This window comes from Lethenteron reissneri, chromosome 70 (assembly GCF_015708825.2).
Source record: "Lethenteron reissneri isolate LAM-NWPU_2019-01 chromosome 70, ASM1570882v1, whole genome shotgun sequence".
In the NCBI taxonomy this organism is placed as follows: Eukaryota; Metazoa; Chordata; class Hyperoartia; order Petromyzontiformes; family Petromyzontidae; genus Lethenteron; species Lethenteron reissneri.
In genome coordinates, this window is record NC_083848.1 from 3783814 (window position 1) to 3807357 (window position 23544).

The 23544-nt window shown below is 54.5% G+C and overlaps 1 protein-coding gene across 2 annotated transcripts in view; it reads left to right on the forward strand.

The window, feature by feature from the left end:
• The first annotated feature begins 149 nt into the window (after positions 1 to 149).
• LOC133360947 (uncharacterized) overlaps positions 150 to 23544 on the forward strand; it is a 29504-nt gene continuing 6109 nt past the window's right edge. For both annotated transcript variants that reach the window (XM_061579833.1, XM_061579835.1), the window contains exons 1-5: positions 150 to 297; positions 5037 to 5155; positions 8206 to 8312; positions 13864 to 14137; positions 19185 to 19292. In XM_061579833.1, the coding sequence (XP_061435817.1) occupies positions 5047 to 5155; positions 8206 to 8312; positions 13864 to 14137; positions 19185 to 19292 (598 nt within the window). In that variant the 5' untranslated portion in view covers positions 150 to 297; positions 5037 to 5046. The remainder of the gene's footprint in view (positions 298 to 5036; positions 5156 to 8205; positions 8313 to 13863; positions 14138 to 19184; positions 19293 to 23544) is intronic.

Below are 23544 nucleotides of genomic sequence, written 5' to 3' on the forward strand. Positions count from 1 at the left end.
TCTGAGTGGGCGGGGCCCGAGTCTCAGTAGGCGGGGCCCGGGTCTGAGTGGGCGGGGCCGGGTCTGAGTGGGCGGGGCCCGAGTCTCAGTAGGCGGGGCCCGGGTCTGAGTGGGCGGGGCACCGAATCGCGAGTGGATTTTGAGAGGGAAAAAAAACCGCCACGCAGAATCGAGAATCGTCCGCGAGTCGATAGCGCCGAGAATCGACGCGGAGTCGAGAATCGCCACGCGACGCCATCGCTGAAGGAACCGAGCGAGAGACGCAGCACAGAACTCGCAGGAAGACGCCGATTCGAGGTGAGTCTCCCCACCCCCCCAGCCCCTTGTCGCTGTACCCACAACAAACTACCCCCCCCCCTCCCGGAGCCCCCCAACTCGCTTCGCTGCGGGTCCCATCGCCTCAGATTGGGGCTGACGCCACCGTCGTAACAGCGCCATCGCGGCCTTCACTAATGGCTGCCGATTTCGCCTCCTCTCTCTCGCGTGTGTCTCCCATCTCTCTCTCCCATCTCTCTCTCCCATCTCACTCCTCTCACTTCTCTCTCGCTTCTCTCTCTCCCCGCTCTCCTCTCTTTCCTCGCCCTGTCGCTCGCTCTTCTCTCTCTCGCGCTGCTGTTGCCGCCGCTGCGTGCCGAGTGGACCTAGGGGAGGCCCACGACCGCGTCGTGTCGCCGCTGCTCGCGGTGTTGGTGGCCGTGAGCGGGAATCGAACTGAGAGGGCGGTGGGGTCCGTGTGTAGGTGTCTGTGTGTGTGGGTCTGTGTGGGTGTCTATTAATGTGGGTCTCTATGTGGGGTCTGTGTGTGTGGGTCTGTGTGGGTGTCTGTGAGTGTGGGTCTGTGTGGGTGTCTGTGAGTGTGGGTCTGTGTGTGGGTGTCTGTGTGTGGGGGTCTGTGTGTGGGTGTCTGTGTGTGTGGGTCTGTGTGGGTGTCTATTAATGTGGGTGTCTATTAATGTGGGTCTCTATGTGGGGTCTGTGTGGGTGTCTGTGTGTGTGGGTCTGTGTGGGTGTCTGTGAGTGTGGGTCTGTGTGTGGGTGTCTGTGTGTGGGGGTCTGTGTGTGGGTGTCTGTGTGTGGGGGTCTGTGGGTGGGTGTCTGTGTGTGTGGGTGTCTGTGTGTGTGGGTCTGTGTGTGGGTGTCTGTGTGTGTGGGTCTGTGTGGGTCTCTGTGAGTGTGGGTCTCTGTGGGTCTCTATTAGTGTGGGTGTCTGTGAGTGTGGGTCTGTGTGTGGGTGTCTGTGTGTGGGGGTCTGTGTGTGGGTGTCTGTGTGTGGGGGTCTGTGTGTGGGTGTCTGTGTGTGGGGGTCTGTGTGTGGGTGTCTGTGTGTGGGGGTCTGTGTGTGGGTGTCTGTGTGTGGGGGTCTGTGTGTGGGTGTCTGTGTGTGTGGGTCTGTGTGGGTCTCTGTGAGTGTGGGTCTCTGTGGGTCTCTATTAGTGTGGGTGTCTGTGAGTGTGGGTCTGTGTGAGTGTGGGTCTGTGTGAGTGTGGGTCTGTGTGGGTCTCTGTGAGTGTGGGTCTGTGTGAGTCTGTGTGAGTGTGGGTCTGTGTGAGTGTCGGTCTGTGTGAGTGTGGGTCTGTGTGAGTCTCTATGAGTGTGGGTCTGTGTGGGTCTGTGTGAGTCTGTGAGTGTGGGTCTCTGTGGGTCTCTATGAGTGTGGGCCTGTGTGAGTCTCTGTGAGTGTGGGTCTCTGTGGGTCTCTCTGAGTGTGGGTCTGTGTGGGTCTCTATTAGTGTGGGTCTCTCTGAGTGTGGGTCTGTGTGGGTGTCTCTGAGTGTGGGTCTCTGTGGGTGTCTGTGGGTCTCTATTAGTGTGGGTCTGTGTGAGTCTCTGTGAGTGTGGGTCTGTGTGAGTCTCTGTGAGTGTGGGTCTGTGTGGGTCTCTATTAGTGTGGGTCTCTGTGGGTCTCTATGAGTGTGGGTCTGTGTGAGTCTCTGTGAGTGTGGGTCTGTGTGGGTCTCTGTGGGTCTCTCTGAGTGTGGGTCTGTGTGGGTCTCTATTAGTGTGGGTCTCTGTGGGTCTCTATGCGTGTGGGTCTGTGTGAGTCTCTGTGAGTGTGGGTCTGTGTGGGTCTCTGTGGGTCTCTCTGAGTGTGGGTCTGTGTGGGTCTCTATTAGTGTGGGTCTCTGTGGGTCTCTATGCGTGTGGGTCTGTGTGAGTCTCTGTGAGTGTGGGTCTGTGTGGGTCTCTGTGGGTCTCTCTGAGTGTGGGTCTGTGTGGGTCTCTATTAGTGTGGGTCTCTGTGGGTCTCTATGCGTGTGGGTCTGTGTGAGTCTCTGTGAGTGTGGGTCTGTGTGGGTCTCTGTGGGTCTCTCTGAGTGTGGGTCTGTGTGGGTCTCTATTAGTGTGGGTCTCTCTGAGTGTGGGTCTGTGTGGGTGTCTCTGAGTGTGGGTCTCTGTGGGTGTCTGTGGGTCTCTATTAGTGTGGGTCTGTGTGGGTCTCTCTAAGTGTGGGTCTGTGTGGGTCTCTGTGAGTCTCTATTAGTGTGGGTCTGTGTGGGTGTGTGTAGGTCTCTGTGGGTCTATATGAGTATGTGTCTGTGTGGGTCTCTGAGTATGTGTCTGTGTGGATCTGTGTGGGTCTCTCTGAGTATGGGTCTCTGTGGGCCTAAGCTTCATTGAGCTATCAGTTGTGATGGCCAGGTGGTCGCCTCTGACAGCTACACGGCAGCTCAGTGGGGCCTGACAGCCGATACAATGCAAATCATTTATCCTGGAGAAATCCGATGAGCTATGAAGCTCTTTTTCACGCGTCCAGTAGGTTTAGTGTAAACATAGTTTAGTGCATGCTATGCGCATATTTGTGTGTATGCTGTATGTATGCTCTTTGGATTCTGTGTGTGTGCTATGTGTGTATACAGTATACACTATGTATATGACGTGTGTGTGTCTATACTAGGTGTAAGTCTTGACTTTAAGCTTTCGTGACTGCAGGAATTCATATTCATTGAGTCTTTTGGTAAAGCCACGGAGATAGAAAAAATAATAAAAATATCACGACGTTTCGATTGCAACACAACAACCGTTGGGAAAGAACCATCTGAGGACCCAATCAAAACCATCACGTTGCCATGCATAGCGGAGGTCACCAATAAGATTTCCAAAATCATGAGCAAACACAAGATGCAGGTTCAATTCAACACAGTACATACAATTCGTGATCTGAGCCCTTCTCTGAAGGATGTAATCCCTGACATGCAATACCCCGGCGTCTACAAACTAAGCTGTGTCTGCCGCAGTAGTTACATTGGGGAAACTAAGCGACGTGTCTCGGATTCATACTCTTAGGTGTTTTCGGTAAAGTCACATAGGTAAAAAATAAAATTAATAAAATTAAAATAAAAATCACGACGTTTCGGAGGCAACACAAGCTTCCGTCTTCAGGCGGAACTGTCACAGCACGATTGCTGTATCAAGTAAAGAGAAATTCTAAGAGACCCGTCCTTGTATATATACTGGTTTAGGTGGGAGGAGCCTAGGTAGGCACCTGGATCGTAGTTGTGTATTATTATTGTGAGGTTGGTGCGGCTGAGGCTGCTTTTAGGAATGAGCCTTTGTTGTGTAGACTCGTTGAACTGGGAGGTGCCAGAGTTGTTAAGGTGCGTCTGCTGTAAATGGGACTGAGCCTTTGTCATGTAGATGAAACAGCCCTTTGCTATGTTGCTGGTGGGTAAAAGTTAAAGCAGGAAACCAGTGTGTGAAAAAAGAAGCTAAACATGATAAAACAAAACTGGCTGTCTATCAGTAAACTGTACGGTAACTAAAGAATAGTTGCCTGTCAAATAAGATGGTCAAATATGTGTAGTTAAATATTTTTTGCATGGTTAATAACATCTTTCCAATGATTACTCAGTTTGTACCCATCATCACGGTTGAAATTATGTCTCGGACCGTGTTTGTGAACACAAGGCAGATCTGAAACACGGTAGGACCAATACCTCGGCCGTGGCTGATTATTGTTTTAATGCGGCTGGCTCACACTAAATTGATTTTTCCACTCTGCAAACCCACTGGCTATCAGCAAAGATTCGTTCATGAAGCCATCCAGATCTATAAACACAATTTAAACCGAGAAGATGGGCACAAACCGAGCAATCATTTGAAGGACGTTATTTACCAGTTTAAGTCATAACTGGCTGTGTGTTTCCATCCTACCTGCCGATGTTAGTAGTTATTTTCGACCATCTGGTGTTACATTAACAGGTTAAATGTCTCACTAACACCACCACCGTGGCTCTACGATCTTACATTGACATGCTAATCTCTCACAATACAATGGCCACAACCACAGCTTCTTCGTCGTGGAGGTAGCTCTCCGATTTACCCGATCTTACATTGACATGCAGATTTCATCACTAGCCCCGCCCACTTCGCTTCTGACCCTTGGGCTACACCCATCTCAAACCTTGTCAACATCCTGCCTCGGCAGCTCTCCCCCTATTTTTGTACCTGATGACGATTGCTTGTGTTGCGATCGAAACGTCGTGATATTTTTATTATTTTACTATCTACGTGTGTATACTACGTGTGTGTGTGTGTGTGTACTAGGTGTGTGTATACTACGTGTATGTATACTGTGTGCGTGCTGTGTGTTTATATATACAATGTGTGTGCATGCTGTGTGTGTGTATACTAGTTGTGTGTGTGTGTATACTAGGTGTGTGTGTGCTGTGTAATATATACGATGTGTGTGAGTGTTGTGTGTGTGTATACTAGGTGTGTGCATGCTGTGTGTATATATATGATGTGTGTGCATGCTGTGTGTGTGTATACTAGTTGTGTGTGTGTATACTAGGTGTGTGTGTGCTGTGTAATATATACGATGTGTGTGAGTGTTGTGTGTGTGTATACTAGGTGTGTGCATGCTGTGTGTATATATACGATGTGTGTGCATTCTGTGTGTGTGTATACTAGTGTGTGTGTATACTAGGTGTGTGCGTGCTGTGTGTGTATACTAGGTGTGTGCGTGGTGTGTGTGTATATTAGGTGTGTGCGTGCTGTGTGTGTATACTAGGTGTGTGCGTGCTGTGTGTGTGTAGACTGACCAAGATGTCGGAGCAGGAGAACCACGGAAAGCTGTTTGTGGGCGGGCTGCACTTTGGCACGGACGAGCGCTCGCTGCAGGACGTGTTCGGGAAATACGGCCGCGTGGCACAGGGTGAGTGGAGGCAGCGCTCACCACTTGGCTCACCACCTCGCTCACCACCTCGCTCACTCACTCGCTAACTCACTCACTCACTCGCTAACCTCACTCACCACCTCGCTCACTCACTCGCTAACTCACTCACTCGCTAACCTCACTCACTCACTCACCACCTCGCTCACTCACTTGCTACCCTCACCTCACTCGCTAACCTCACCTCACTCACTCGCTACCCTCACCTCACTAACTCACTCACTAACCTCACCTCGCTAACCTCTCCCATTCGCTTGCTCGCTCACCTCGCTCAGGTTGCATACACACACACAGCATACACACACAGCCTACACATAGCACACACATAGCATACATACACATATCATATGTAAATAGCATGCACACGCAGCATATACACGCAGCATATACACGCAGCATATACACGCAGCATATACACACGCAGCATATACACACACCGCATACACACACCGCATATACACACATACCGCATACACACACGCACCATATACACACGCAACATATACACGCAGCATATACACGCAGCATATACACGTATGGTATATACACAAAGCACACCGGGCCTGGCGGCTACACTAACAGGAGAGGGGCCCTAGCAAGGCCATGCCCAGCCCAGTGCACGCAGCTCACGCAGTGCGCAGGCGGTGCAACTGCACCGAAGCGCCACCTCCCCAGGGTGAAGAGGCCCCCCCAGGTGGAGAGGCCCCCCCAGGTGCCCGGGCTAAGAAGAAAGACACTGGGCAGGGGTGGAGCCCATCTCAATTCTCGTCCCATGCCAACCATGCCAACCATGCCAACCATGCCACCCTCTAGGCCCCTGTGTGTGTCTGGGTCTTTTTGTTGTGAGTCTGTGGGTCTCTGTGAGTCTGTGTGAATTTATAGATTTGTCTGACTGAGTCTGTGCATCACTGTGTGAGTCTGTGGGTTTCTGTGTGAGTCTGGGTGTTTTGGGGTTTCTGTGTGAGTCTGTGGGTTTCTGTGTGAGTCTGCGGGTGTCTATGCATTTGGAACGTCTTTCGCACCATACTGAACCAACCGTGCTAATCGGAGGTGCGGGGGAAGGACAACGAGCTAAACACAAACATCGGTTATCCGTGTGAGTTTATCGGCGTCTGTGGGTCTCTGTGTGAGTGTGGTTCCCTGTGTGAGTCTGTGGGTCTCTATCAAATTGAAGAACAAGATGATTCTTATTTCGCATCCTTGGATGTTTGGCTTCCATTCAGGCATCTCACTCCCGTCAACTCTTCCTATAGTCATTGCAACCAGTCCAGTCGGTGCAACCAATCCAATCAGTGCAACCAGTCCAATCAGTGCAGCCAGTTCAACCAGTGCAATTAACCGTCTCTGAGAAAGCGTCCCATGTTTCAAGGAACGTGTGGAGACCATGGAGCCAGGAGGCACAGCTCACGGCAACGGTGCACCAGGTGGTGGCGACGGTGGTGGCGGCGGTGGTGGTGGTGGTAGTGTTAGAGGTAGTGGTGTTGGTAGTGTTGTGGTATTGTTTGTGGTGGTGATAGTGGCGATATCGGTAGCGGTAGTGATGGTGGAAGGAGTGTTAGCGGTAGTGACAGTGGAGGGAGTGTTAGTGGTAGTGTTAGTCATAATAGTGTTTGTGGTGGTAGCGGTGGTGGCAGTGTTGGTGGTATTAGCGGTGGTAGTGTTAGTGGTAATGTTAGGGATGGTGATGGTGGTAGCGTTAGCGGTAGTGGTGGAAGTGTTCATAGTGGTGGTAGTCTTGGCGGTGGTGGTGGCAGTGGTGGTGTTAGTGGTGGTGGTAGTGTTAGCGCTCGTGGCAGTGGTGGTGTTGTTAGCGGCGGCGGTGGTGGTAGTGGTAGTAGTGGTGGTGGTGTTGTTAGCGGCGGTGGTGGTGGTGTTGTTAGCGGCGGCGGTGGTGGTGGTAGTTGTAGTGGTGGTGGTGTTGTTAGCGGCGGCGGTGGTGTTTAGCGGTGGTGGTTGTCTTAGCTGTGGTGGTGTTAGTGGTAGTGTTAGCGGTGGTGGTGGTAGTATTAGCAGTGGTGGTGGTAGTGTTAGCGGCGGCGGTGGTGTTTAGCGGTGGTGGTTGTCTTAGCTGTGGTGGTGTTAGTGGTAGTGTTAGCGGTGGTGGTGGTAGTATTAGCGGTGGTGGTGGTAGTGTTAGCGGCGGCGGTGGTGTTTAGCGGTGGTGGTTGTCTTAGCTGTGGTGGTGTTAGTGGTAGTGTTAGCGGTGGTGGTGGTAGTGTTAGCGGTGGTGGTGGTAGTATTAGCGGTGGTGGTAGTGTTAATGATGGCGGTGGTTGTGGCAGTGGTGGTGTTAGTGGTTGTGGTAGTGTTCGCGTTCGTGGCAGTGGTGGTGTTGTTAGCGGCGGCGGTAGTGGTAGTTGTGGTGTTAGCGGTGGTGTTAGCGGTGGTGGTAGTGTTTAGCGGTGGTGGTTGTCTTAGCTGTGGTGGTGTTCGTGGTAGTGTCAGCGGTGGTGGTAGTGTTAATGATGGCGGTGGTTGTGGCAGTGGTGGTGTTAGTGGCGGTGGTAGTGTTAGCAATGGTGGTGGTGTTAGTGGAGGTGATAGTGTTAGTGGTGGCGGTGTTAGTGGCGGTAGTAGTGTTAGCAGTGTTGGTGGTAGTGGTAGCGATGGTGGTAGTGTTAGCGATGGTGGTGGTGTTAGCAATGGTGGTGTTAGTGGAGGTGATAGTGTTAGTGGTGGCGGTTTTTTTGGCGGTAGTAGTGTTAGCAGTGGTGGTGTTAGTAGTGGTGTTAGTGGTAGTATTAGCGATGGTAGTGGTAGTGTTAGCGATGGTGGTGGTGTTAGTGGAGGTGATAGTGTTAGTGGTGGCGGTGTTGGTGGCGGTGGTAGTGTTAGCAGTGGTGGTAGTGTGTTAGTGGTGGCGGTGGTAGTGTTAGCAATGGTGGTAGTGTTAGCAATGGTGGTAGTGTTAGTGATGGTGGTGGTAGTGTTAGCAATGGTGGTGGTGGTGGCGGCGCCATGAGAGACCCCCCGGCGGTCCCCCGTCGTGATGAGTCTCTGCGCACCTTGTTCTCGTTGATCTGCTCCATCAGTGCTGTTGCTGAAGGACCGCGAGACTAACAGGTCCCGAGGCTTCGCTTTCGTCACTTTTGAGAATCCCGACGATGCCAAAGACGCCGCCAAAGACCTGAACGGAAAAGTACGTCTCGCCGTCGATTTCATTCTCTCGTCCGTCGTCCGTCTCCGTCGTTCAAACAACGCTTCGGCGCGTGGATGACCTCCGTCCGTCTCTCACCCCCCCCACCCGCCCCTGCCCCTCACCTCCCCCTCCTCCGGACGCGGTGGTTGGAAGGCGCCACGTTCGGGCGTGGGATGCCCTGCGGAACCGTTGTAGCCGGCCAGTCCGTCCATTGTTCCCCTCCGGCCTTGCCTGCCCGTTGGCGACGAGGCGATGGGGCGGGGGGGTGTCCCCCACCAGGGGGTCTGCCTTGACGGCCACTCGAAAACGACGATAACGTCGGTAGAACGTCGGTGGAACGTCGGTGGTTCTCATTTAATCGGCGTCTCCGGGTCACGGTCGCGCTCCCGCAGTTGTGTTCCCGCCGACCACGTGACCTCGTTTCAAATGTTTCGCGTCCATTCCGAAAGCCTGTTGTCGTCTCGCTCGCAAACATCCGGCGAACGTCGAAGCGGAGCTCGCCCCACCCGTTCATGCCTTCGGAAGCCGTACCCTGCGTGGGACAATTGAAATTGTTCATTTAAGAAATATCTTTTACCGTCGGACGTCTTTAATTCTCTTGGTTCACGATGTCCCAAGTCTCTCAATTGTCATGGGTCTTGACATCCCAAAGGTCTCAATTCTCTTGGTCCATGGCCTGCCAAGTCTCTCAATTGTCATGGTTCACGACATCCCAAGCCTCTCAATTCTCTTGGTTCATGACGTCCAAAGTCTCTCAGTTTTCTTGGTCCATGGCGTCTCAAGCCTCTCAATTCTCATGGTCCATGACGTCCCAAGCGTCTCAATTCTCTTGGTCCATGACGTCCCAAGCGTCTCAATTCTCTTGGTCCATGACGTCCCAAGCGTCTCAATTCTCTTGGTCCATGGCTTCTCAATTCTCATCAATGGCATCCCAAGTGTCTCAATTCTCTTGGTCTATGGCATCCCAAGTGTCTCAATTCTCATGGTCCACGGCATTCCAAGGGTCTCTCAATTCTCTTGGTCCATGACGTCCCAAGCGTCTCAATTCTCTTGGTCCATGGCTTCTCAATTCTCATCAATGGCATCCCAAGTGTCTCAATTCTCTTGGTCTATGGCGTCCCAAGTGTCTCAATTCTCATGGTCCACGGCATTCCAAGGGTCTCTCAATTCTCTTGGTCCATGGCGTCCAAAGCGTCTCAATTCTCTTGGTCCATGGCTTCTCAATTCTCATCAATGGCATCCCAAGTGTCTCAATTCTCTTGGTCTATGGCATCCCAAGTGTCTCAATTCTCATGGTCCACGGCATTCCAAGGGTCTCTCAATTCTCTTGGTCTATGGCATCCAAAGCGTCTCAATTCTCTTGGTCCATGACATGCCATGTCTCTCAGTTTTCTTGGTCCATGGTGTCCCAAGCTTCTCAATTCTCTTGGTCCATGACGTCCCAAGCGTCTCTCAATTATCTTGGTCCATGACGTCTCAAAGTGTCTCAATTCTCGTGATCAATGGGATCCCAAGCATCTCAATTCTCTTGGTCCATGATGTCCCAAGCGTCTCAATTCTCTTGGTCCATGGCATCCCAAGCGTCTCTCAATTTTCTTGGTCTATGGCATCCCAAGCTTCTCAATCCTCTTGGTCCATGATGTCCAAAGTCTCTCAATTATCTTGGTCCATGACGTTCCAAGGGTCTCTTAATTATCTTGGTTCATGATGTCCAAAGTCTCTCAATTCTCATGGTCCATGGCATCCCAAGTGTCTCAATTCTCTTGGTCCATGATGTCCCAAGTCTCTCAATTCTCTTTATCCATGACGTCCCAATCGTCTCAATTATCTTGGTCTATGACGTCCCAAGGGTCTCTCAATTATCTTGGTCCATGGCATCCCAAGCGTCTCTCAATCCTCTTGGTCCATGATGTCCAAAGTGTCTCTCAATTCTCTTGGTCCATGATGTCCCAAGTGTCTCTCAATTCTCTTGGTCCATGATGTCCAAAAGCCTCTCAATTCTCATGGTCCACGGCATCCCAAGTGTCTTTCAATTCTCTTGGTCCATGGCGTTCCAGGGTCTCTCAATTATCTTGGTCTATGGCATCCCAAGCTTTTCAATTATCATGGTCCATGATGTCCAAAGTCTCTCAATTCTCATGGTCCATGACGTTCCAAAGCGTCTCAATTCTCGTGATCAATGGGATCCCAAGTGTCTTTCAATTCTCATGGTCCATGGCATCCCAAGCCTCTCAATTCTCTTGGTCCATGGCGTTCCAAGGGTCTCTCAATTCTCTTGGTCCATGATGTTCCAAGGGTCTCTCAATTCTCATGGTCCATGACGTTCCAAGCGTTTCTCAATTCCTAAGGATCGCAATTTCCCAAAACGTGGCTCCTGCTGATCCATTTGAATTCATTTCCCAAGGGGTCACCTACCTCGCCCGGATGCTTTCGGTTCATTCTCGATCCGGCCAGGTTCAGCCACCGCCATGGTCGCCGCCACCATCGCTAAACGAACGGCCGCTGAAACTACGGCAGCTGAACGTCTCTGCACCCTAACCCATTCCCAGACGTCTGCAAGACGCAGGGTGGGGTGGGCTCCCGTTCACCGTCATATCTCGGAACACGCAAAGCGGCTCGGCGTTGATTTTTACCCGGAAAGGCGTAGTAGTAGTAGTAGCGCCATCGATATTGTACAAACTCCCCTCCCTTTTAATCTTGAGAATGGGGAGATCATACAAACTCCACTCTGTAGAACAGGGGGAGATCATACAAACTCCGCTCACTCTGTAGAACAGGGCGGAGATCATACGAACTCCGCTCACTCACTCTGTAGAACAGGGGGAGATCATACGAACTCCGCTCACTCACTCTGTAGAATGGAGAGATCATACAAACTGCACTCTGTAGAACACGGGGAGATCATACAAACTCCACTCCCTCACTCTGTAGAACATGGGGAGATCACACAAACTCCACTCACTCATCTCAACTCGCAAAACCCATCCTTCCAGTTCACCATGGAAGTGGAGGTTGATAGAACTCTCCCATTTCCTGATATTTTGCTTGGGTGCGACCGAAACGGTAAAATAACACACAGCGTTTACCGAATGCAGTCACACCATCACCCCGCAGGAAATCCTCTCTCATCAAGACGCTCATACATCGGGCAAACAAAGTGTCAGGTGGTGAAAGTCTGTGGAGTGAGTGGGTGAAAGTCTGAGGAGTGAGATTAAACACGTTAAAGAAGCGCTGCAATTGAACGGTTACAATGATGCACAAATCAACAAGGCACTGAATGGCAAAACCCAATCAAATAGCACAAGCGTTGAAACCTGATAAAGCAATTACAACGATTAAAATACCGTACATTGCGGGAGTAACTGATAAACTAGCCACATTTTTTTAAAAACAAAACATCCGAGTGAGACTTAGCATGGTACATAAAATACAAAAACTAATATCTGGTACTACATATGTATTACAGAAGCTATAAACAGAAGGTGTGTACCGGATTAATTGCTCCTGCGGAAAATGCTGTGTTGGTCAGGCGGGACAAATGATCAGCGCGAGACTAAACGAACACCAAAGGAATATTAAATACTCCCAAACACAGCGGTGGGTGAGTGGCAGAACACGCGTGCCAACGAGGACACCCAATTGATTTTGATAATGTAAAAGTTCTGTGCAAAACTGGTTACTACTGGCCAAGACTAATTAGAGAATCTATTGAAATTGAGAGAAATAACAATTGTGTAAACCGTTGTGACAGCTGCAGGCGTAGTGCTGCTTTGAAGCGGAGTATCAAGTGATTCTACCGCTCTGTTTAGCTGCATGCCGAAACCTCGTGGTGATTTACTGTGAGCAGCCAATAACAGGACGGACAGTCCCCGGTTATGGAAGGGGGGTTAGGTTCCCAGGAACGATCCGAATTTTCCGTATGTCGGAAACTGAACAATTTCCCCCCAGAATCAAGATGAGATCCCCATTTGCCTGAATCCTCGTGTAGCTCGATTGAGGCGTGAGGCTGCCCCCCGGCCTTACGCCTCCTCCCTCCTTCCACGGTATTCATCCGCAACCCCCGACCCCGCCCCGCGCCGCATGACTTGCCGCGCGTTGAAATTGTTTTGACACCGTTTACGGGAGCATTTCCGTCGGGTGGGATTTCCCGTGAGTCGCGTCTTCCGCAACCCGGGGACTGTCCGTCTTGCGATTTTATTACTTTTACACCCAAATACGTCAGGATGTGCATGCATGGTGTGCGTGCATCACGCATGCGCATTGTGCATTCACATTATGTATAACACGTAGGCTTTCACGACTAATATTTTTCATGAAGGGAGATCATACAAACTACACTGACTGTCGAACAAGGGGGAGATCATACAAACTCCACTCACTGTAGAACAGGGGGAGATCACACAAACTCCACTCACTCTGTAGAACAGGGGGAGATCAAACAAACTCCACTCACTCTGTAGAACAGGGGGAGATCACGCAAACTCCACTCACTCTGTAGAACAGGGGGAGATCACGCAAACTCCACTCACTGTGTAGAACAGGGGGAGATCACGCAAACTCCACTCACTGTGTAGAACAGGGGGAGATCACACAAACTCCACTCACTCTGTAGAACAGGGGGAGATCACACAAACTCCACTCACTCTGTAGAACAGGGGGAGATCACACAAACTCCACTCATTAACTGTGTAGAACAGGGGGAGATCACACAAACTTCACTCACTCACTCTGTAGAACAGGGGGAGATCGCACAAACTCCACTCACTGTGTAGAACAGGGGGAGATCGTACAAACGGGTCTGAAATCAAACCCAGGCGCGGTACTTGCTGTGAGGCACAAGCGTCATCATCGCAGGGCCACCGCCCAGCGGTTGGGAGACTCGACACGGGGATGCACAAATACCCAGCCTGGTGGCTGGTAGCGGTGGTGGTGGTGGTGTTGGCGGTGGTGATGGTGGTGGTGGTTGGTAGCGGTGGTGGTGGTGGTGGTCTGCGGGTACTGGCGTGTGTGAATCCCTGCTGTAGCGGTTTAGTCTCGGGGGAGATTCGCTGGGACTGCCCTCGGCAGACTCGGCCCTCAACGGAGTGAGCCGGTGTATTCAGCACCAGACTCCCGCTGGGAGACGGAGGTGAACCCGGGTTCGATTCCCGCTGGCGACCGACAACGGTTCACGAGTGAACATGACAACCGGTCCTGGGGCCTCCGCTCGGTCGACGTGGCTATAAACGAGCGCCTGGTGCGGGCTCTGGTCAATATTGCCACGAGGGGGGAGACAAAGGTGGCTGGGAGGCCGGGCCTGGTGCAGGCTTCCCTAACCCCCTCTTGTGAGCTGTGCCGGCCTTCATAAGCGCTGCTCGCTGTAACAGCACTTGCCCCACGAGTCTGTGTAGGCGACACGGGGGACCTGTGTGTGTGGTCGCTGCCCACCAAACCCCCTCTGTTAGCCCTGCCGGCCTTCACAGGCGCCGCTGCAGCACTTGCCCACCAATAGTCTGTGCCAAGGCTACACGGGGGACCTTTGTCTGTTGTGCGTGCGGTCTTTGCCCGGCAGTCCCTGGATGGCCGCAGCATCACCGTGGAGCAAGCCACCGGCCGCCCCACCGACTGGGCCGGTAACGGCGGCGGCGGCGGTTACAGCGGAGGAGGCGGCGGCGGTTACAGCGGAGGCGGCGGCGGATACGGAGGTGGCGGTGGCGGATACGGGGGAGGAGGCGGCGGATACGGGGGAGGAGGTGGCGGATACGGGGACTACAGCCGCTCCCGTGGCAGCAGTGGCGGCGGTGGTGGATACCGGCGCGGAGGAGGGGACGACGATCGCAGCCAGGGTGAGTTGTGGCCCGTGGGGGTGGTGACGCGTGGGGGGTGGTGACGCGTGGGGGGGGGCGACGCGTGGGGCCGGATGGTTAACGACGAGCCGACGGTTGTGGAGGCCACAGAAGGGGGAGGTCGCCAGTCCGTCGTGGCCTCCGTGCCGCTGGAGCCTGATCCCTCCTCTCTCGTCATCGGACCGTCCGGGTTGGCGGCTGCCCGTGCGTCAGTCGCCCCACGTATGGAGACAACAGAAAAAAACGATGTTTACCCCCTTTGTGGCAATGAGACAGCAGGTGTACTGAGATGTTTAAACAGCAAACGGAGTCGAGTTACTGCGTGTTCACCACACACAGTCCTTGCGGTGAACGTGCAAACAACTAAACGTGCTCCGGGAATATCTGGGCGTTGTCCTTGAAACTGTTTGGCCTGCACCAGAGACGGCAGCCTTCTTCAGGGCCGAGTCTCGCCACCACCTCCACCACCACCGCCACCACCACCACCACCCACCCACCACTACTTTGGTCGGACCAGAGAACAACGGCAAAAGGCGTCCGCCCCCACGGAAGGTTTCGCTGATTAAGAACGGAATCGTCGGCCACCACTCCGGACTCTCCGTGGACATCAACGACCGCCTCGTGACCGTCCGTCCGAGGCTTGCTAACAACCAACTGGCCGCGGTTGTCCTGTCCACCGCCGGGAACAAATACTTTTACCCGCATCCCGGCAAACGGACTCCTACCCCGTCAGAAGATACCCTCCCAGAATCTCACGACGTGCGGCCCGTGCAGAGGCACGACAGACGGTGCTGTTCACGGTACGGCGAGCTCAAGCGACATGCCGGGAACAAACGCAAACCGGTTTTACACGCGCCTCTTTGTCCACCCTTGACAAAGAGCCTCCGACTCTGTGAACCGTCACGCCCCCCCCCCCCCCTCCGGCTGATTCTGTCAAAAAACGATCGACCGCCCCCGGGCAAGTTGACGAGGGCCACCGCGACTGCTGCGTGACGCGGTGCTCGGCAGCAGCGGTGCGGTAAACGGAAACCCTTGGGAGGTGGATACCTGGGGCGGCGGGGTGGGTGGGTGGCTGGCTGGGTGGGTGGCTGGCTGGCTGGGTGGGTTGGTGGCTGGCTGGGTGGGTTGGTGGCTGGCTGGCTGGGTGGGTTGGTGGCTGGCTGGGTGGGTGGCTGGCTGGGTGGGTAGCTGGCTGGGTGGGTGGCTGCGTGGGTGGGTGGCTGCGTGGGTGGGTGGGTGGCTGGGTGGGTGGGTGGCTGGGTGGGTGGGTGGCTGGGTGGGTGGGTGGCTGGGTGGGTGGGTGGCTGGGTGGGTGGGTGGCTGGGTGGGTGGGTGGCTGGGTGGGTTGGTGGCTGGGTGGGTGGCTGGCTGGCTGGATGGGTGGCTGGCTGGCTGGATGGGTGGCTGGCTGGCTGGCTGGGTGGGTGGATGGGTGGCTGGGTGGGTGGCTGGGTGAGGTTGAACAGGGCTGCGTCATTGCGCCTACCTCGCAAAGCCAATCCTCCACCTCGCAGGCAAAAAAAAATCTGCCTCGAGGGAGTCCAAATTCCTGTCCAGAACAGACGGGGAAAGAATCTTCTCCCCCGACAGAGTCATGGCACAAAGAGCAAAGTCTCCACCACTTCCATTGTGAGGCTCCTCCGGGCATGCCGATGACAATGCCATCGCTGCCCGCTCGGAGGAAGAGCCGCAGTGCATCCTGGATGCCTTCACAAAGGCATCGCAAGCTCCTGTGTATGGCAACGCCGTCAACCCCCTTATCATCGGTGCCCTACCTTATTAGAGACCATCTCAGACCTTATTGGTCACCCCGTGGCCCTTATAAGTTCAAGTTCATTTATTAGGTATAGCCCTGTGAGCCATTCGGCTCTTGAATCGGGTGCAACTACAACAAACAAAAAAACAAAAACATGAACAAGAAAACATCTTAAAGTGACTATGTGCAAACAGAAAATCCAAGAAAAGACAGCAAAATATTGCAGAAAAGCACCGTACACCAACACTGTGCAAAAATCCCAGTGGGATGCGAGTCAAAAAACAACCACAAGACAACCTAGATTAAGGCCATCAGCCTAACTCTGTACTACAACAAACATGGCTAACCGAAAAACTTTTCAAAAATCACCAAAATAAAGCCATAACAGGACCCTGCGGGGTGGGCTGGTAGGAACGATTAACCAAAGAATATGAACATAATGTATTATGACACTTGTTTAGCCAGGAAAGCCCCACTGAGTCTAAAGGTTTTTGTAGGGTCCTGCCAAGTGTTTGCAGTAGGGAGCGATGTTGCTACACCGAATCGGACGATACGAAGGGAGAGTGTGAGGCCTAGTTCTAGGCTTTAGGCCTAGCTGTAGGCTTTAGGCCGCCGTGAGTTAATTATAAAATTAAATGTTTTTATTATTTATGTAAAAGCTTTAAATTTAAATGTTTCTATTTAAAAGCATCAGGGAATGTAACATTGTTAAACATTAACTCCCTTGCACACACGCGGGGGTACGATACGAAGGGAGAGTGATAGGCGTAGTTCGAGGCTTTAGGCCGAGCTGTAGGCTTTAGGGCGTTGTGAGTAAAATTTGAATTAAAACGTTTTAATTAAAAGCTATCTCAGGGAATTATAAGGGAATGTTACACTTGTTTAGCCAGGAAAGCGTCACTGAGTCTAAAGGTTTTTGTAGGGTCATGCCAAGTGTTTGCAGTAGGGGGCGATGTTGCTACACGGTCGGACGGTCAGACGGACGATATAATCTATTGTAGGCTGGTCCACTTCATTCCTACCAGTATAAATGTCAACGTAGATCCCATCTCAAGGAGAGAAACACAAATAAACAAGTTATTTTATTTTTCCCTTATTGAAACGGCTGTATGCCGTATGGACCTAAACTCAAATTTCCTTGTACAAGAATACAGGGAACACCATGTGGGTTGACACGGTTTGTAACATTGGAGTCTATGGGAGACTTTAACATTGGAGTCTATGGGAGACTTTAACATTGGAGTTCATGGGAGACTTTAACATTGTAGTCTGTGGGAGATTTTAACATTGGAGTCTATGGATAGAGACTTTAACATTGGAGTCTATGGGTAGAGACTTTAACATTGGAGTCTATGGGTAGAGACTTTAACATTGGAGTCTATGGGATATTTTAACATTGGAGTATATCAGTAGAGACTTTAACATTGGAGTCTATGGGATACTTTCACATTGGAGTCTATGGGATACTTTCACATTGGAGTCTATGGGAGACTTTAACATTGGAGTCTATGGGAGACTTTAACATTGGAGTATTTGGGAGACTTTAACATTGTAGTCTGTGGGAGACTTTAACATTGGAGTCTATGGGTAGAGACTTTAACATTGGAGTCTATGGGTAGAGACTTTAACATTGGAGTCTATGGGTAGAGACTTTAACATTGGAGTCTATGGCTAGAGACTTTAACATTGGAGTCTATGGGAGACTTTAACATTGTAGTATGTGGGAGACTTTACCATTGACGTCTATGGATAGAGACTTTAACATTGGAGTCTATGGGTAGAGACTTTAGCATTGGAGTCTATGGGAGACTTTAACATTGGAGTCTATGGGAGACTTTAACATTGGAGTCTATGGGTAGATACTTTAACATGGAGTCTATGGGAGACTTTAACATTGGAGTCTATGGGAGACTTTAACATTGGAGTCTATGGGTAGAGACTTTAACATTGGAGTCTATGGGAGACTTTAACATTGGAGTCTATGGGTAGAGACTTTAACATTGGAGTCTATGGGTAGATACTTTAACAATGGAGTCTATGGGAGACTTTGACATTGGCGTCTATGGGAGACTTTAACATTGGAGTCTATGGGAGACTTTGACATTGGAGTCTATGGGAGACTTTGACATTGGAGTCTATGGGAGACTTTGACATTGGAGTCTATGGGAGACTTTAATGGCTGTACGCCGTATGGACCTGAAAACTCAAATTTCCCCGTACCAGAATGCGGCGTTACGCCGTGTGGGTTGGGGATAAAGACGCAAATCCTCCGCCAGCCACCACCACCAGACGACACAACGCCGGCCCCAGCGATGCGCTCTTGACGACGGCCACCCCCTCGCCCGCCTACCCTCGGCGGCCGTCTGTCTTCCACCCCCCCCTAAAGCCGACATCGCCGCGGGAACGCACCGCCACCACCACCCCCACCGCCCCCAACACCGCCACCACCATCACCACCACCGCCACCGACACGCCGCCTCTGCCGGAGCCGTTGCCGGCAGAGCTTTCGCCCGAGTGAGGACAAGGAGCCCTTCGAGATGGCGGCGACGTGCCCAGGTCAACACAAAAATAAAACCCGGACCACGTGCGGGAGGGGGCACGCTTTGGGTGGGAGTCGCGACGGCGACGAAGAAGAAGGCAACTCGCACGAAGTCGCGACGATCGCTCGGGAAGAGGGAGGGGGGCACGCCGGCGGTCCTGGAGGTGGGGGGGGGGGCGGACATCGCCGGCATCGCCCGACGACGCCGGCCTCGGATGGGAGCGGCCGCCTCGTCAGGATGCTCCAACTCGGCCCCCACCCCCTCCCCCCCCCCCCCCCCCCCGCGATGCTCCCAGCTGAGACGCAGGACGACAGCGGCTGCCCCCCACCCCCCCTCACGGAGAACAGAAGAAGCGGCCGCTCACAAGGACGACGTGGACGTGGCGGTGAGCGTCGTCAAGATCAAGAAGTGGCCGCGTCGGCACCACCGCAGACCGGGGGGGGGGGGGGGAGTGTCCCCTGTGGGGGGGTGGAGGGGGTGGTTGCCACGCTCCCGACGGCAAATCGATGTTTGCCGTGCCACGGAGGACGAGCGGCAAGGAGAGAGGCTCGCCGGCAAGAAGCCCCCCGGCCGTCGCCACCGCCGCGACCCCCCCACCCCTTGCCCACACAGCCGCAGCATCTCCACGGGGCCCAGCAAGGAGCAGAGCCGTGGTCGCCGCCAGAGCGATCGCCCACGGCAGGCGGGCGAGCGAGCGAGTCGACGAGTGGGCGGGCGAGTAAGTGTCGTCTCACCCCACCCACCACCCTAGGCTGGAGCCATGGCAAGAGGAGTTCGTCCGGCTACGTGGAGGGGAGCCCCCCAGCGAAACGCTCGGCAGACGACAGCTCCCGCTCCTCCTCCTCCTACAGGGGAGACGGTGAGTGGCACACGCACGGGGGGAGAGACAGAGAGAGTGGGTGGGTGACACAGAGAGAGTGGGTGGGTGGGTGGCACGGAGAGAGAGAGTGTGGGTGGGTGGGTGCCACAGAGAGAGTGGGTGGGTGGCACAGAGAGAGAGAGTGTGGGTGGGTGGGTGACACAGAGAGAGTGGGTGGGTGGCACAGAGAGAGAGAGTGTGGGTGGGTGGGTGCCACAGAGAGAGTGGGTGGGTGGCACAGAGAGAGAGAGAGTGGGTGGGTGGGTGGCACAGAGAGAGTGGGTGGGTGGCACGGAGAGAGAGAGAGTGGGTGGGTGGGTGGCACGGAGAGAGAGAGAGAGTGGGTGGGTGGGTGGCACGGAGAGAGTGGGTGGGTGGGTGGGTGGCACGGAGAGAGAGGGTGGGTGGGTGGCACAGAGAGAGAGAGAGTGGGTGGGTGGGTGGCACGGAGAGAGTGGGTGGGTGGGTGGCACAGAGAGAGAGAGTGGGTGGGTGGGTGGCACGGAGAGAGAGAGAGAGTGGGTGGGTGACACAGAGAGAGAGAGTGGGTGGGTGGGTGACACAGAGAGAGAGAGTGTGGGTGGGTGGGTGGCACGGAGAGAGAGAGAGAGTGGGTGGGTGACACAGAGAGAGAGAGTGGGTGGGTGGGTGACACAGAGAGAGAGAGTGGGTGGGTGGGTGACACAGAGAGAGAGAGTGTGGGTGGGTGGCACGGAGAGAGAGAGAGAGTGGGTGGGTGGGTGACACAGAGAGAGAGAGAGTGTGGGTGGGTGGGTGACACAGAGAGAGAGTGTGGGTGGGTGGGTGACACAGAGAGAGAGAGAGTGGGTGGGTGGGTGGGTGGGTGACACAGAGAGAGTGGGTGGGTGGGTGACACAGAGAGAGAGAGTGGGTGGGTGGGTGACACAGAGAGAGAGAGTGTGGGTGGGTGGCACGGAGAGAGAGAGAGTGGGTGGGTGGGTGGGTGGGTGGCACAGAGAGAGAGAGAGTGTGGGTGGGTGGGTGACACAGAGAGTGTGGGTGGGTGGCACAGAGAGAGAGAGAGAGTGGGTGGGTGGGTGACACAGAGAGTGTGGGTGGGTGGCACAGAGAGAGAGAGAGTGTGGGTGGGTGGGTGACACAGAGAGTGTGGGTGGGTGGCACAGAGAGAGAGAGTGTGGGTGGGTGGGTGACACAGAGAGAGTGGGTGGGTGACACAGAGAGTGTGGGTGGGTGGCACAGAGAGAGAGAGTGTGGGTGGGTGGGTGACACAGAGAGAGTGGGTGGGTGACACGGAGAGAGAGAGAGTGGGTGGGTGGGTGGCACAGAGAGAGAGAGAGTGGGTGGGTGGGTGACACAGAGAGAGTGGGTGGGTTGCACAGAGAGAGAGAGAGTGGGTGGGTGGGTGGCACAGAGAGAGTGGGTGGGTGGGTGGCACAGAGAGAGAGTGTGGGTGGGTGGGTGACACGGAGAGAGAGAGAGAGTGGGTGGGTGGGTGGCACAGAGAGTGGGTGGGTGGGTGGCACGGAGAGAGAGAGAGTGGGTGGGTGGGTGCCACAGAGAGAGAGTGTGGGTGGGTGGGTGACACAGAGAGAGTGGGTGGGTGGCACGGAGAGAGAGTGGGTGGGTGGGTGGCACGGAGAGAGAGTGTGGGTGGGTGGCACGGAGAGAGAGTGAGTGTGGGTGGGTGGGTGACACAGAGAGAGAGAGAGTGGGTGGGTGGGTGGGTGACACAGAGAGAGTGGGTGGGTGGGTGGCACAGAGAGAGAGTGGGTGGGTGGGTGACACAGAGAGAGTGAGTGTGGGTGGGTGGGTGGGTGACACAGAGAGAGAGAGAGTGTGGGTGGGTGGCACGGAGAGAGAGAGTGTGGGTGGGTGGCACGGAGAGAGAGAGAGTGGGTGGGTGGGTGACACAGAGAGAGTGGGTGGGTTGCACAGAGAGAGAGAGAGAGTGGGTGGGTGACAGAGAGAGAGAGTGTGGGTGGGTGACACAGAGAGAGTGGGTGGCACAGAGAGAGAGTGTGGGTGGGTGGGTGACACAGAGAGAGAGAGAGTGGGTGGGTGGGTGGGTGACACAGAGAGAGTGGGTGGGTGGCACGGAGAGAGAGAGAGTGGGTGGGTGGGTGGGTGGCACAGAGAGAGAGAGAGTGTGGGTGGGTGGGTGACACAGAGAGTGTGGGTGGGTGGCACAGAGAGAGAGAGAGAGTGGGTGGGTGGGTGACACAGAGAGTGTGGGTGGGTGGCACAGAGAGAGAGAGAGTGTGGGTGGGTGGGTGACACAGAGAGAGTGGGTGGGTGACACAGAGAGTGTGGGTGGGTGGCACAGAGAGAGAGAGAGTGGGTGGGTGGGTGACACAGAGAGTGTGGGTGGGTGGCACAGAGAGAGAGTGTGGGTGGGTGGGTGACACAGAGAGTGTGGGTGGGTGGCACAGAGAGAGAGAGTGTGGGTGGGTGGGTGACACAGAGAGAGTGGGTGGGTGACACAGAGAGTGTGGGTGGGTGGCACAGAGAGAGAGAGTGTGGGTGGGTGGGTGACACAGAGAGAGTGGGTGGGTGACACAGAGAGTGGGTGGGTGGCACAGAGAGAGAGAGAGTGGGTGGGTGGGTGACACAGAGAGAGTGGGTGGGTGACACAGAGAGTGTGGGTGGGTGGCACAGAGAGAGAGAGTGTGGGTGGGTGGGTGACACAGAGAGAGAGAGAGTTGGTGGGTGGGTTGCACAGAGAGAGAGAGAGTGGGTGGGTGGGTGACACAGAGAGAGTGGGTGGGTGGGTGGCACAGAGAGAGAGTGGGTGGGTGGGTGACACAGAGAGAGTGAGTGTGGGTGGGTGGGTGGGTGACACAGAGAGAGAGAGAGTGTGGGTGGGTGGCACGGAGAGAGAGAGTGTGGGTGGGTGGCACGGAGAGAGAGAGAGTGGGTGGGTGGGTGACACAGAGAGAGTGGGTGGGTTGCACAGAGAGAGAGAGAGAGTGGGTGGGTGACAGAGAGAGAGAGTGTGGGTGGGTGACACAGAGAGAGTGGGTGGCACAGAGAGAGAGTGTGGGTGGGTGGGTGACACAGAGAGAGAGAGAGTGGGTGGGTGGGTGGGTGACACAGAGAGAGTGGGTGGGTGGCACGGAGAGAGAGAGAGTGGGTGGGTGGGTGGGTGGCACAGAGAGAGAGAGAGTGTGGGTGGGTGGGTGACACAGAGAGTGTGGGTGGGTGGCACAGAGAGAGAGAGAGAGTGGGTGGGTGGGTGACACAGAGAGTGTGGGTGGGTGGCACAGAGAGAGAGAGAGTGTGGGTGGGTGGGTGACACAGAGAGAGTGGGTGGGTGACACAGAGAGTGTGGGTGGGTGGCACAGAGAGAGAGAGAGTGGGTGGGTGGGTGACACAGAGAGTGTGGGTGGGTGGCACAGAGAGAGAGTGTGGGTGGGTGGGTGACACAGAGAGTGTGGGTGGGTGGCACAGAGAGAGAGAGTGTGGGTGGGTGGGTGACACAGAGAGAGTGGGTGGGTGACACAGAGAGTGTGGGTGGGTGGCACAGAGAGAGAGAGTGTGGGTGGGTGGGTGACACAGAGAGAGTGGGTGGGTGACACAGAGAGTGGGTGGGTGGCACAGAGAGAGAGAGAGTGGGTGGGTGGGTGACACAGAGAGAGTGGGAGGGTGACACAGAGAGAGTGGGTGGGTGGCAGAGAGAGAGAGAGTGTGGGTGGGTGGGTGACACAGAGAGAGAGAGAGTTGGTGGGTGGGTTGCACAGAGAGAGAGAGAGTGGGTGGGTGGGTGGGTGGCACAGAGAGTGTGGGTGGGTGGCACAGAGAGAGAGTGTGGGTGGGTGGGTGACACAGAGAGTGTGGGTGGGTGGCACAGAGAGAGAGAGTGTGGGTGGGTGGGTGACACAGAGAGAGTGGGTGGGTGACACAGAGAGTGTGGGTGGGTGGCACAGAGAGAGAGAGTGTGGGTGGGTGGGTGACACAGAGAGAGTGGGTGGGTGACACAGAGAGTGGGTGGGTGGCACAGAGAGAGAGTGGGTGGGTGGGTGACACAGAGAGAGTGGGTGGGTGACACAGAGAGTGTGGGTGGGTGGCACAGAGAGAGAGAGTGTGGGTGGGTGGGTGACACAGAGAGAGAGAGAGTTGGTGGGTGGGTTGCACAGAGAGAGAGAGAGTGGGTGGGTGGGTGGGTGGCACAGAGAGAGTGGGTGGGTGGGTGACACAAAGAGAGAGAGAGTTGGTGGGTGGGTGGCACAGAGAGTGGGTGGGTGGGTGGCACAGAGAGTGGGTGGGTGGGTGG